The sequence below is a fragment of the Wyeomyia smithii genome, chromosome 2 (assembly GCF_029784165.1).
Source record: "Wyeomyia smithii strain HCP4-BCI-WySm-NY-G18 chromosome 2, ASM2978416v1, whole genome shotgun sequence".
Lineage (NCBI taxonomy): Eukaryota > Metazoa > Arthropoda > Insecta > Diptera > Culicidae > Wyeomyia > Wyeomyia smithii.
In genome coordinates, this window is record NC_073695.1 from 111,481,465 (window position 1) to 111,494,237 (window position 12,773).

The window sequence follows — 12,773 nt, forward strand, 5'->3', positions numbered from 1 at the left end:
CAAATTACTACAAAATAGTTACCCCTATGCTTAGTCTATACCACGTGAAGAAGTCGTCGGGGATGTGATCATATGGCACACACTTTCCAGCTCATCCGTGATGGATGTATACTCTGCATGAATCTGCAGTAACAGCTGTCGTCCTCGAGTAGGAGGTCTTTGCACCGCTATAAATACCAAAAATATCAAATATTACGGATCATTTCAAATAAACAATTGATTCAATTACGCTGATCATTTCCGCTATCCGGTTCCGATTGCGTTACACTTTGCTGTCGCTTCATAATGTTCGCTTGCTGCAGACTGGATTGTGACTTGTTGATATCGTACCCACTTTCGGAGTATCGCCGGGCTCCTCCACCTATTGAGCTGTTTCGTCGCCTGGCGCCTGATCGTTGGCGCAACCCTTCGTAGTTGTTATCGACAATGTCTTCTATCAGCTCATCACCTACCAAAGTACGATCATCACAATTTTCCAGCGGGGTCAAAGTGTCTTTGCTTTCAGTGCTGGCGGTTTCCTGGCGCACGTTCAAAAACGGGGCTTTCGGCTTAACAGCGTTATTCGCGCCAACACCAGCCGATTCCGCAGGGGATATAACCTTCGACGGCGGCAAATACATGTCCGATTCTTCCGAACGCATGGATAACTTGCGGTCCTGCGAGGCTTGGAAAGACTGTAAAAAGAGAAAAGTTTAGTTTCCAATTTGAACGATTGATCAAAATAAGTAATTGAACTTTTCTTTACCATGGTTATTCTAGAGAACCACAGGTTTGGATGCAAAAAGCCTTTCGAAATATTTACTAATGCTACTCAAAATGCATAAATGAAGGGGCTTATTACGGATGTCACCTCACGGTGAGAACGAAGGGAAAATATCTCACGGTGAAAAAAGACGCGGGCAAATCAAATGGGAATCACTTTCACTGTGCCTATTACGGTTGTCATTTCACCGTGAAGTGACTCCGGTAAAAAGCCCCATAGTCTTTAACAATCAGTATATTATTCAAGAATTTATTTATGCATTTTCAGTAGGATTGGTAAAGATTTCGAAAGGTTGTTTGCATCCAAACCTGTGGTGCTCTAGAGTAACCATAGTAAAGAGAGGGTTAAAATACCAAATATCGTTCATAAATTTAGCCTTTACTTCAGAAGCTCCATTGTAATTTTATAAAGATGTCACATCGATTCAGGTTCAGAACAATTAACAGTTTCTTTAGAATGCAAATCGAATGAATTCTTGAGTTTTTTGTGAAACACCCCTCCTAAAAATCAGTTTTTTGTCCATAACTTTTTCTGTAATTGTCAAAACAATTAATTTTACAAATTCGTAAGGAAAGCTTAGTTGAATGAAAAAAACCTTCGAACATTTTGAATTGTTTTGCCCATTACAGACAAAACTATAGACAAAACCTGATTTTAGGCGGGGTGTTTCACAAAAAACTTTGTTTTGTCGTGTCCAACGTACAGATAGGATATCGCAGCATTCAGTAATTGTTTTTCTTTTAATTTTTTCCACAACTTTGCTGAAGAAAGCCATCTGGTATATTGAAAATTAAAAAAATCTTATCTAACTGCAGCGTTGCAAATCGAGCGAGAAGCAAAAAATTTCTTCTTCTGTCTGCTTGAGAACGAGACATATGCTACGCTTCTCAAGTCTTTTGCACACACGCTTTAGAGATACTCTTTCTTCTTCATGCATTCCCCTGAGTAGCAGCAAGCACGCACCGACACGAACAAACTCTTTCATATTGCTACTCAGCTATCGTAAAAGAGTACGCGAGTTCCTGCTGGTGAGTAGGAGTACTCGACTAAAATTGCTCGACTAGGAGGAGCGCACAGAAGAGTAACTCGAGTGAAAACCTGGCCAAAATTATTTTCGCTGCTGTAGAGCAATATTTTGGGCAATATTTAAGTGAAAAGCAAATATAAATTTAATTTCATTTAATCATTGTTGACCTGAAACTCTGTCCGAAGCATGAAGCAGGAACCCATCAGGTATTTTATTTTTTTCTATTTCCCAAGTACGCGTATACACTTACCATCAAAACTTGTCAAAAACAACATTTTTCAAACGGGTCGCAAATGTTAATCCGGACGTTACCGGATGAGATTTTAGCAAGGATGTGTTCGCGATGATATGGACTTCCATTCCCCCGAAGATTGTATGATCGGATTCCGCGGAATTTGATAACTTTTAATATTGAAAACGCTCGAAAATACATAAAAATCGGTAATTTCAAAAAAGTTCCCAAGAATAGCCAGAATTTTTAATTTCGGAATTTCTATCAACCGGCTTACTAGAATGGAACACAAAGAATTCATTTGCTGCAAAATATTGATCAATTGTCATTTTTTTGACGCCTGACACAAACTGTTATTATATATGATTCGATTCCCAGAAAAAAAGCTTGAAAATGTGTCAATGCTTACAGCACTCTCAGCATATGAATATACCGTTTAAAGTTAATCGAGTGATGGTATTTCGTAAAGCAATTATTTGAGCTGCAGAAAAAAATATAGCGGCACCAAAAAGCTTAAAATAACTTTTTTCTTATTTTGTCCAGCTTTTTGTTCTAGGAACTCATCTGTGGAGCGCTTGAAAAACTGTGCTCGAAAACGAAAATGCTTCTTACCGGTTTAGCTTCATGCTAAACCGTGTGTGAAAGCGACATCACCGAGAACCTCACATGAGGTGTTGCATGCCGCTTACGAGCGAGACTGTCTATCTGTTAGGTGGATTGATCGAAAAACTTAAAACGTCAAAAGTAAGGCCTTGTTCTATAGACCTATTTATGTACGAATGTCTTAGTGCAACTCGTTGAGGAAAATATTTACAAATCGCTGTTTTGTTTGCAATAATAAATTTTTAGCAGCTGGACATATATTCAGTTGGACTCTTATTATATGGTTTAAACTCGTTTCTGAATAAATTTTTCATTCGTGATCTGGAATCGGAAGAAGCTGCTGAACATAATCGACCAAAAATGGTAAAAGGTGATAAAAAGTTGAAGCAACAAGATGCGATGATTTGCAGTTTGGATGAAACAAAAGCAACTTTACACGGCTGTACACGTTTACTAGTGAAGGTGAAATATCACTTATCTCTATGGATCAATTTTACTGAAAACATGCAGTGCATAAAATCAATTTTTCACAGTCAAATCTAGAACGATTGCAATTTTTCGAGCTTAGACCACTGTGCACTGTGGGATTTTTAAATAAATCTTTCCACCAATTGTAAATGTCATAGAATATAATACTTGGAATATGTAGAAACTATTTTGGGACTTGTTTCATGAAATGGTGGTTGAAAAACGTGCTTTACAATCACTGTTAAGTTGTTTTTATATCCCTTTGTTGTACTTTACGACCTTCAAAAGGGCATTACTCAAAAATGTACCGTACAAAGATTTTGAAATTTTGACCAGAGTTTCTGGACGTCATAACGAATCGAATGGTGTACTCAGATCCTTTGGTGCATTTTTTATAATAACGGTCTGTGGGAGCACCGTGGCGCTACGATTCAGTTTTGTAGCGCACAATTTCTCCTTGCTCATTCTGTTGATTTTGATTCGAGATTGTAGCTTTTCTGCTTGATTGCCCAGTGCGCTTTCCGAATTGATGACTTAAGCAGGCATTAGATGAAGCAAATATTTGCTTTTTTTGACACGAATTTTTTTTTTGCACAAAATAAAATTCATATTAAAAGTAGCAAATATTTGCTTAGTCTAATGCCTGCTTTAGATCACCCGATCATGATGTCGGGGACGCTCTGTACGTGGCGAACACTGTATTCGGGTTATTTACCACCAGGTTTGTAAATGGTCACGCTAGATCAAGCTTTCCCTGCGATAATTGTCTTCTTTTTCTTCTGACCGTGGTAAGGTTCGCTGTCTAAATATATTCTTGAGCAAACATGTCAAACGAGTACTCGCCACCACGACATTATTTTTCTCAAAAGTATTCTGACATTTTTTTGTAATAATATTTCTCAACATAAATAGAATAAAGTTAACAGAAATATGCCAAATAACATCGCCAAACGAATGACAGTGTGCATCTCTTTGATGCGCGAGAGTCAATTGACCATCTGTTCTTTGTGTGGGGACAGGCGAAAGGCGACAGTTGTTCTAAACCTACGATCGAAAACCTACTGCAAAGCACACGCGAAATCAAATGAAAGCGTTGACCGTTTTCAAGCTTGTTTCATCTGTTTTATAATTGACTCTTGTTTCGGCTCAAAACAGAGTCTGATCTTCATGTTAGGAGTGGCTGATCAACGTCCTCAGGTCAGCGAGAAATTCTAAACAAAACACCGCAGATCGTTATGCTTCGATCAGCATATATGATAGCCTTAATCCACGCAACTTCGAAATCGTAGCACTGCAGGAATTTTGCTGGTCGGGGTAAGGTATGGAAGGTATGAAAAAACGGAAATCGAGAAACCACCTTTTACGAGAGCTGTGCCACCCCCATCCGACGACGAGAGAGAATCGTTCTATACGCAGCTGGAGCAAGTATATGATGGGTGTACGCAACGGAACGTTAAGATCGTCTTAAGTGATATGAACGCTCAGGTAGATGGGAGGTGAAGTGCAGATCGGTAATCGGACCAAACAGCATGTGGGCATCAAATGATCAAGGCCAACGATGTGTGAACTTCGCAGCCACCCGCGGTATGGTAGTCAAAAGTACCTTCTTTCGTGGCAAAGACATCTATAAAGCCACCTAGAGATAACCTGAATTAAAAGTGGAGAACTAAATCGACCGTGTTGATTTTTCCTTGACGACATCACCGTTCGTAGATGCGAGTATGGATTCGCAGTAGGCATGCGCTCAGAACATAAACCAGACGCTGATCAAACCGGTGGTCCTCTAAAGTAGCAATTCTCAACCTTTTTTTATCCGCGTAACCCTTGGCGATATTTTCCAAATCAATAGTACCCCATGGCTTGGAATGTTCTCGCAGAGCGGGAGAGAGTAGCGGTAGATCATGTTGTGGTAGTCTAGTTCAGGTTTCGAAACGAACCTTTGTTTGTTACTACAGTTATGTTTAAAGAGCAAATTCGAACAAAAAATGAAGTATTATGAAGAGAAATTGCTTTGTCCGTCATTACTGATTTTTTTTTTCACGTGGGGGTACGCGGACCCAAGGTTGAGAACCGCTGCTCTAAGGCCATGAGACATGAATTATTTTTTAATTTTAATTTTATTCAATAATTTATCTGACATAATGAAGTCTTAATAAATAATAAAAATAGCGTCAAGTTTACAAAATATTCGAATTTTTCAATTTATTCACAAACTTGCGGGATGGTTCGCCAAACTCAAACAAATCTTCTACGTTCGAGAAGGTCCTGATTGCAGCGGTTATAGGTTCGTTAAATCCAAACGACGTCCGATGGAATGCGGTTTGTAGTAGGCCAGTTGAACGTAAGGAACGTTGAGAGGCACGGAAGTTTAGCTGGAACAAGAGCGTCGGCGAATCTATTTCGCCATTCAATATTTTGGCAACAGATGCAGCTTGCTGGATTTTGCGAGGACGTTCGATGCCAAGTAATCGACAGCGGTCAGGATACGGAGGAAGATTTTCCGGGTCACGCCAGGGAAGGTCACGTAATGCCAGTCGAACAAATTTCTTCTGAACACGTTCGATCCGTAGACACCAAGTTAACTGATGAGGGTACCAGATCGAGCTACAATTTTCAAGAAGTGGTCGTACTAGAGAGCAGTATAAGGCTTTGAAGCAGTGAGGGTCTTTGAAGTCACGGCCAATTTTTGCAATGAATCCCAGCTGTCGACTCGCTTTTGTAATTAAGCTGGCATGATGTAGGTGGAAAGTGAGTTTAGCGTCGAGCTGAATACCAAGGTCGCAAACACTCTTCTCAGCTCAAGTCCATCAATGCGGTATTCGAATATGATCGGATTAAAAATGCGGTGGAATGTCATTACCTCACATTTACGAATACTAATTAATAGCCAGTTCTTATGGCACTACTCGACGAATAATTTCAGCAAATGTTGCAAACGACGACAATCGTCGATTGTACGAATTACCAGATATAGCTTTAGATCATCCGCATATACCAACCTACAGCCAACTCCTAACCGTAGCATTGCAAAAGCAATAGCCCATATTGCTACCTTGCGGAATTCCCGATTTATTAGTGAATTGCGACGATACACAAGAACGAAGTTTCATACGCAGTATCCTTCCACATAAATACGAACTACGACGCGATTCTCCTAGCCGTGACATTTTACGCAAAAGTATGTTATGGTCAATACGATCGAAAGCGGCCTTCAAATCAGTGTAGATGGCATCAACTTGCGCTTTTTGCTCGATATGTGAGATGCACATCGAAGTGAATTCCAGTAAGTTACTATGAACTGAGTGGTTCGGCATGAAACCATGTTGCGCGGTAGAGATGTAATTTTTAGTGGAATCGAGCATTACGTTACTAACAATAATCTCGAACAACTTAGAACCAGCTGAGAGACTAGTTATGCCTCGATAATTTCTGACATTTTGACGATTTGACCAGATTTTAGGACTGGGAACATAAAAGATTGTTTCCATATTTCGGAGAGTTTCCGTTGCTCGAACGACTTGTTGAAAATGCAGCGAAGTGGATTTACTAGCGCATTGGCACAACGGCTTATAACTATAGCGGGGATGCCATCGGGCCCCGGAGTATAAGATCGCTTAAGTTTCTTTGCGGCATCCATTATTAAGTCAGTGGTAATTATGCTATTGAAGGAAGGTGTTGCGTTGAAACACGAACTGCAGGAGCTGCTTGGGAAGCCATCTATCGTCCACACCGCCAAGATTTGCAGGTTGCGGTGGGCTGGGCATGTCAGACGACGCTCGGTAGAGATGGTTCTTGAAACCAAACCGTCAGGGACGAGGCAGAGAGGTGCACAGCGGGCAAGGTATGGAAGGTTTCAGAACGAAGGAACAATATTTCAAATGATTTTCGGAAGTTCATACATATACAGGGTGTTAGGGAGCAGACATAAAATCCTTTAAGTTTAGCTGCTATTTCACTTTTAAAGTAATAAGCTACGCTTTCATTCAACGACGCGTCTGCGTAAACACAGTGAAGCAGAAAATTGTGAAAAAAGCGATGGTGTTATTTCTTCGCTCCCATGCACTTTTCGTGTTCCTTATGGGTCCTATCCGTGTTAGGAGCCAACTGGACATCTCTAGAGAATAAATTTTGAAAAAGTGAATTTCCCCATGTAAAATTGTATGGAAACTTAAAAATCGGGCGCAAAAATATAGTTCCACCGATCGATCTGAAAAGTTACACGGTTGTTATAGGGCCCTTAAGGGGTTATATACCTTTTTAGTATTCGAAAAACCGGAAATTTTTTTATTACATTATCTTCAAATACAACATCTTGAGAACATTTCCACAAATTTTCATAAAGATCTGAGCAATAGCAAGAAAGTTAGAGCGATTTTCAACGCGCCTCGCCACGGCCGCGTAAGCTAAACTTGGAACTTTACACGCGATTATCTCGGAATAGTTTTTTCTGGAAAATGACTTTGCCGTGATCCTGATTGCGGGAAAACTACTGAACCGATTGCCTTCATCTTTTTTTTTAAATTTTCGTTATAAAATTCGCTGGTCCTTGAACGATGGCTTTTTGAAACATACAGTTACATTTGGCCGCAAAAAAATTTTTAATGCAATTTTTTGCGCTCAAAACGTGCATTTTTTGGGAAAACCGTTCCCGTTTGCACTAAAAACAAAATACTCATAAAAGCGATCGTTCAAGGACCCGGCACACTTCTAAACTAATGAAATAATAAGAGTTTTTTGATTTCGGTTGATCCGCTGAGTCTCTATCAGGATCACCGCAAGCCTCTGCAAAAAATAGCGTTTCGGGGAAACGGCCATTACTCCAGTAATAATTGGTATATCTCAAAATCAAACATATTTTCATGTTGTTGATAAGCTGTACTTTCAGAAAAATACCACTTTGATGCAACGAAAATGGCGTTATGCACTTAAAAATAAATTCAAACTTCCCTCATTTTTCTCGACCAAAATGGTATATAACCCCTTAAGGAACACGAAAAGTGAATGGGAGCTAGAATTTATTTTTTCTCTCACCCTAGTGAACACCCTAGAGCAAAACAGAGACTGACTAACTGCGGTTTTTAATATTGTTCTGAACAGTGGTTAACATACCCCTAGCTAGCTGTCTCGAGCCTTTGACCTCACCAAACCATGATCCTCCTCATCTCTGAGGAGTCCGCTATCATTCAATTTATTCTTATAATTGATTTTTGATTATCAATTACTTAGTCGAGGGAAAAACACAATAAAAACGAAATATAACTTAAAAATTTATTTAATACCTGGTAATACAATAAAAGAAAATCTCAACAACAAAAAATATTTTATTCCGTAATTTCCACAACGAATATTTGATTTCCCATTTACTCTGGAGTATCTGTTTTCCCAACAATAGCACCATGCTTTCTTAGCTGAGACTGAATCGAGGTAGCCAAAATACTGCATTTCCGTTGTATGTCAAAAAGGCGCTGGAAGAGGAAAATGGTTAAGTTCGTGTTGGCACAGGATACGGTGTATCATACCGTGGAATGGATTCTTCTGCAATATTTTCGAATATCTTTGCCGATGGATGAAACAAACCGCCACACGAACAATTATTGTTAGTAGTCCTAATGATCCCACTAAATAAACAAGTGGTAAACATTCGGTAATGCTTTAAGATGCTTATGCGCCAATAATAATTCCTAGCTGAAAATTCACTGTGGCCTGCTCACACCAAATTTCTGCACTAAGAGGTGCATGCGTCAAATATTTCAACACAAACAAGTTTGCATATTTTTTTATTTTATTTTTTATATTTCGCCACATCGAGATGAAAATCACTTCTCGAAGCAGCAAAAACATTTCACAGCAGCTTCGAGACTAGCAAAAATCTTGTTGTTATTTTATGTAATGTTGGAATGTTTTTCATACTATGAAAATGTTACTCAAACCATCAACTTAACAAGTAATTGCACTTACCGTATTTGTCTTCTCCGGCGATCGATCGCTCTCGTTTTCCTCTGGTACAGTCCGTACCTCGAAATGCATGCCGTCATCGAAAATGTACGCATCCGGTCGTACTTCCGTCAACGATCGGTTGATCTTCTTTTTTGGATTCACGGTAATAATATTGCTATCAGTTTCGGATATGGTCCTAGTACGATTGTCAAACACTAGCACACCGCCCGAACCTGCTACAAGTGCTCCCGTTCCACTAACATTACTAGTCGATCCTATTAGATTGTCCTGAATCTGCGTATGGGCAGACATAAACCTGTGTATCACAGCCAGGTGCGAGAGAATCTGATCCGCGGATTCCTCTACTTTGCGTAGTCGAAACTCTATGTTCTGAACGGTCACAGTCTGCAGATTCTCTTTCTGATTGATGTCTTCAATCTTTTGGGCCATATTCTCTACCCTCTCGTCCGTATTCCGAATCCGTTCTTCGGTAGATTGCTGCAGTAGAGCATCCTGCTCCCGGAAGTAGCCTTCGACACATTCCTCCTCAAAGTCATATAATCGTTCCAGGTCTTCTTTCTCCAAAAACAGTTTCAGTCCGTTGTCCCGCGATTGTTGCAGACCTTTTGCTTTACGGATTAAGTAAAGTAAAAACGAATAGAAGTGGCAAAAAGCTATCAGAGGAGGTGGTAGAACCGGCTTCTGCTGATATTCCATCACGACGGTAAATCGTTGGAACATCCAAACCTGTCGAGGCAAATGAAAACAATTTCGTTATAAATCAATTATAATTTCGTTCAGTCACGCATATAAACCTGATGTGAAACAGCATTGACCTCGTTGAAAATATTGTTGAAAACCGCAATCAACAAATTGATGAGCAGGATATTGGCAATCAAAAGATACATCGACATAGCAATAGGCGTTACCCAGTGACCTAGCAAAAGCAATTGTATATCAATCATTTATTTGAGTGAAAATCACCAAATATGCTTCACTCACCTGTCACACATTGAGGCTGCGAAGGGTCCTCCCCACAAGGTGGATCGATGTCGTCGGCAAACACTTCTCCGTACAACATGAAGTAAGGCTGATAATACACTTCTCGGATCAGTCGCCAGCTGGCATCGTTGTTCGGGAACAGAATCGCCTGTCGACTGACACCAAAACTCATCAACACCACCAACAACAGGACGACGAAATAAATCATGTTCTTCACCATTTTACCCATCATTGTCACCAGTGGTCCTATTTATAGACGTGTTTAGAAAAATAAAGCAATTAGTCAATCAATCAATCAGCTTCGCTAGCTTCGGACCACGCACCCAAATACTTATTAACGCCTAGAATGTTCAGAATACGCAAATACCAGTAGATGCTGTCCACGCAATAGATCACCCGGCCGATGTCCATCGTGTACGGTCGCAACCGGAGAACTAACCCGATTAGGAAGAAGATAATAGCCGCCGCATCACATGGGTTCCACATATTCCAAGCCCAGACAGAGAATTTGTGGCTGCGGGAAAAATTGAAAAATTTGTTTTTAATTTGTTTTGACGTAGGACTGTGAAAATTAATATTGAACTATAGCACTGAAATGAAGAAGAAGAAGAAGCGGCAATCAAGTTGCTATCTCAATATGAGAAACGATACGGTTTTCGTGTTAAGAGTTGAAAGTTGAGAGTTGAGAGTTAGGACTTTAAAGCTTGAAATTCAGAGTTTAAAGTTTAGAACTTAGAGTTTAGAGTGTAAAATGTACAGTTTGAAGATTAGAGAATAAAGTTTGAATTTTCGAGTTAAGCAATAAGAGTTAAGAGTTCACAGTTCAGGGTATAAAATTATGTGTTTAAAATGTGCAGTTTGAAGTTAAATTTTTAAAGTTCCAAATTCACAGTTTAAAGATTAGAGCTTAGAGCTTAAATTTTACAGTTTTATTCTTTTGAAGTTGTTTTTATTTTCACTAGTTGTTCTTATGGTGAAACTGTGTTGAAGCCACAAATAGCCGACTTCCAGCCACCAATTCGAATTTTCAGAAACACAAGACTCGGAAATAGTTGATGCGTTCCTTGTGAAAACGCTATTTTATGTTTGCTTCACCTCAAGAAATAAAGAATAGCATTTTCACAAATGACGCAATAACTATTGGAGAGTCTTGTGCCATTTATGCTTTCAACACAGTTTCACATTGAATAAAAATTAATCTAAATACTTACGAAATTGCAACAGGCTCCGAAGAAACAATTTCCCGAATCTTTTCGCAACCCAGTGTCGTTATGTATGCTATCGAGTAAGCTTCCTGCCAGCTGGGATATGGTTCCATCCGTACCAGCACTGTGTATGTGAATAGCACCAAAAAGAGTACGTAAGCCATCTAAGAAAAAAAAGAAATGTTATCATTATCGTTACCGTTATCGCTAGAACATTCTTCCGGATTTCAACTTACCGAGTCCGCCCAAAATTTAGTAATGGGAGCCGTATAGAACTCGTAAAACTTTTTCTTAAGTTTGAGCGGCCGCTGATTACGGATGTCGTGGTCATACATGTAATCCTTATACTGGGTGTTCTCGGAGTCCGTCAGTGAAACCTTTACAAAATTTAGGTGATATATTACTGATAAAGGTATTCAGAAAAATCAAGAATCGTAAAACACTCCACTTGGTGGTTTTGTAATACGGAAACCGTGATACAACGTTACGTGATTTTTTTTTTAAATAATATCAACGACCAAAACGAACTTCACCAAAAGAAAAACAAGTGATTTTGAAACGCATGCCTCAAAAAATGTTTCATTGATTTCACTAACAACGGAATGTGGGAATAATCAAATTAGTTGATTGGTAAATTGAACTGAAAACTCATTCAGAACGTAAGCCATGCTGATATTTAATGTAATATTGAAACCCACACATTTGAAAAAGTCTTAAACAATATTATCTGAGATATTTCTTCTCATAAAAGAACAAAACTGACACGTAAATTTTCAATGAACAAAAAAGTTCTCTGGAATTATCAACCAAAATAGCCAATCAACATTTAGAAGGTAGAGATAGATTGAGATACAGTTGTTGAAAACAGAACTAACTTTTGACTTCAGACATCCTGTCAGGCCAACCTATAAAACGTAAATTAGCTGAAGTTTAGTATATTTTTAACCGATAAAACCGCCATATAAATGAAAAGTTAAATACCCACAGATAATATGAAGCACAGGTAAAGTATTATCACATTAACTATATTGAAACTCCTATACTACGACATTCAAAGTATGATCTTAGGGGCACTAACTTTTGTACAACCGTCGAAGGAAAGGTAAACTAAAGAATGCATATCCATTGAAATGATCCGATGAGAGATGACATCAGTTATGTATTTGAAAAAAATATGATTATATTCCGGAAGCCTTCGAGATTATACAAACTCCAGTTGGAAGCAGCAACAAATCTTAATGTTACTACTTGGTCCTCAGGCAAAACAATAACTGCTTGTTTAAAATGTTTGCTTCCTCATTTTTGAAATTTATTATTTGTTTTGGATTTGCAATAGAATACCACCACAGCCAATGCAGGAGGGAAAGGAAAATGCTGTATGAATCAAATAAATATTAGCCCAGTCACTTCTTCGAAACAGCGGACAGATGTAACGAGAATGCAAAGTCATCAGCGTCGTGCTTTCAAATCCCAAACCTGTTATTCAATCCTATGTAAACACTTCTAGTAAACAAGCCAGATACATCTGCTTTAAAA

At 39.0% G+C, this 12,773-nt stretch overlaps 1 protein-coding gene and 1 long non-coding RNA gene across 35 annotated transcripts in view; both read right to left on the reverse strand.

The window, feature by feature from the left end:
* The window catches only part of LOC129725319 (transient receptor potential cation channel trpm), a 296,317-nt gene that overhangs the window by 8,056 nt on the left and 275,488 nt on the right, over positions 1-12,773 (reverse strand). For 26 of the 34 annotated variants that reach the window (XM_055680978.1, XM_055680976.1, XM_055680972.1 and 23 more), the window contains 9 exons: positions 12,113-12,142; positions 11,474-11,614; positions 11,244-11,401; positions 10,356-10,546; positions 10,033-10,278; positions 9,846-9,967; positions 9,052-9,777; positions 230-674; positions 42-167 (listed from right to left, as the gene is read on the reverse strand). In XM_055680978.1, the coding sequence (XP_055536953.1) occupies positions 42-167; positions 230-674; positions 9,052-9,777; positions 9,846-9,967; positions 10,033-10,278; positions 10,356-10,546; positions 11,244-11,401; positions 11,474-11,614; positions 12,113-12,142 (2,185 nt within the window). The remainder of the gene's footprint in view (positions 1-41; positions 168-229; positions 675-9,051; positions 9,778-9,845; positions 9,968-10,032; positions 10,279-10,355; positions 10,547-11,243; positions 11,402-11,473; positions 11,615-12,112; positions 12,143-12,773) is intronic. The other 8 variants (XM_055680958.1, XM_055680963.1, XM_055680980.1 and 5 more) reach the window with 2 other exon arrangements.
* On the reverse strand, positions 8,341-9,005 carry LOC129725324 (uncharacterized). Its single transcript, XR_008728062.1, has 2 exons — positions 8,613-9,005; positions 8,341-8,558 (listed from the first exon to the last, which is right to left on the reverse strand). It is a non-coding gene; the product is annotated as an uncharacterized LOC129725324 (long non-coding RNA).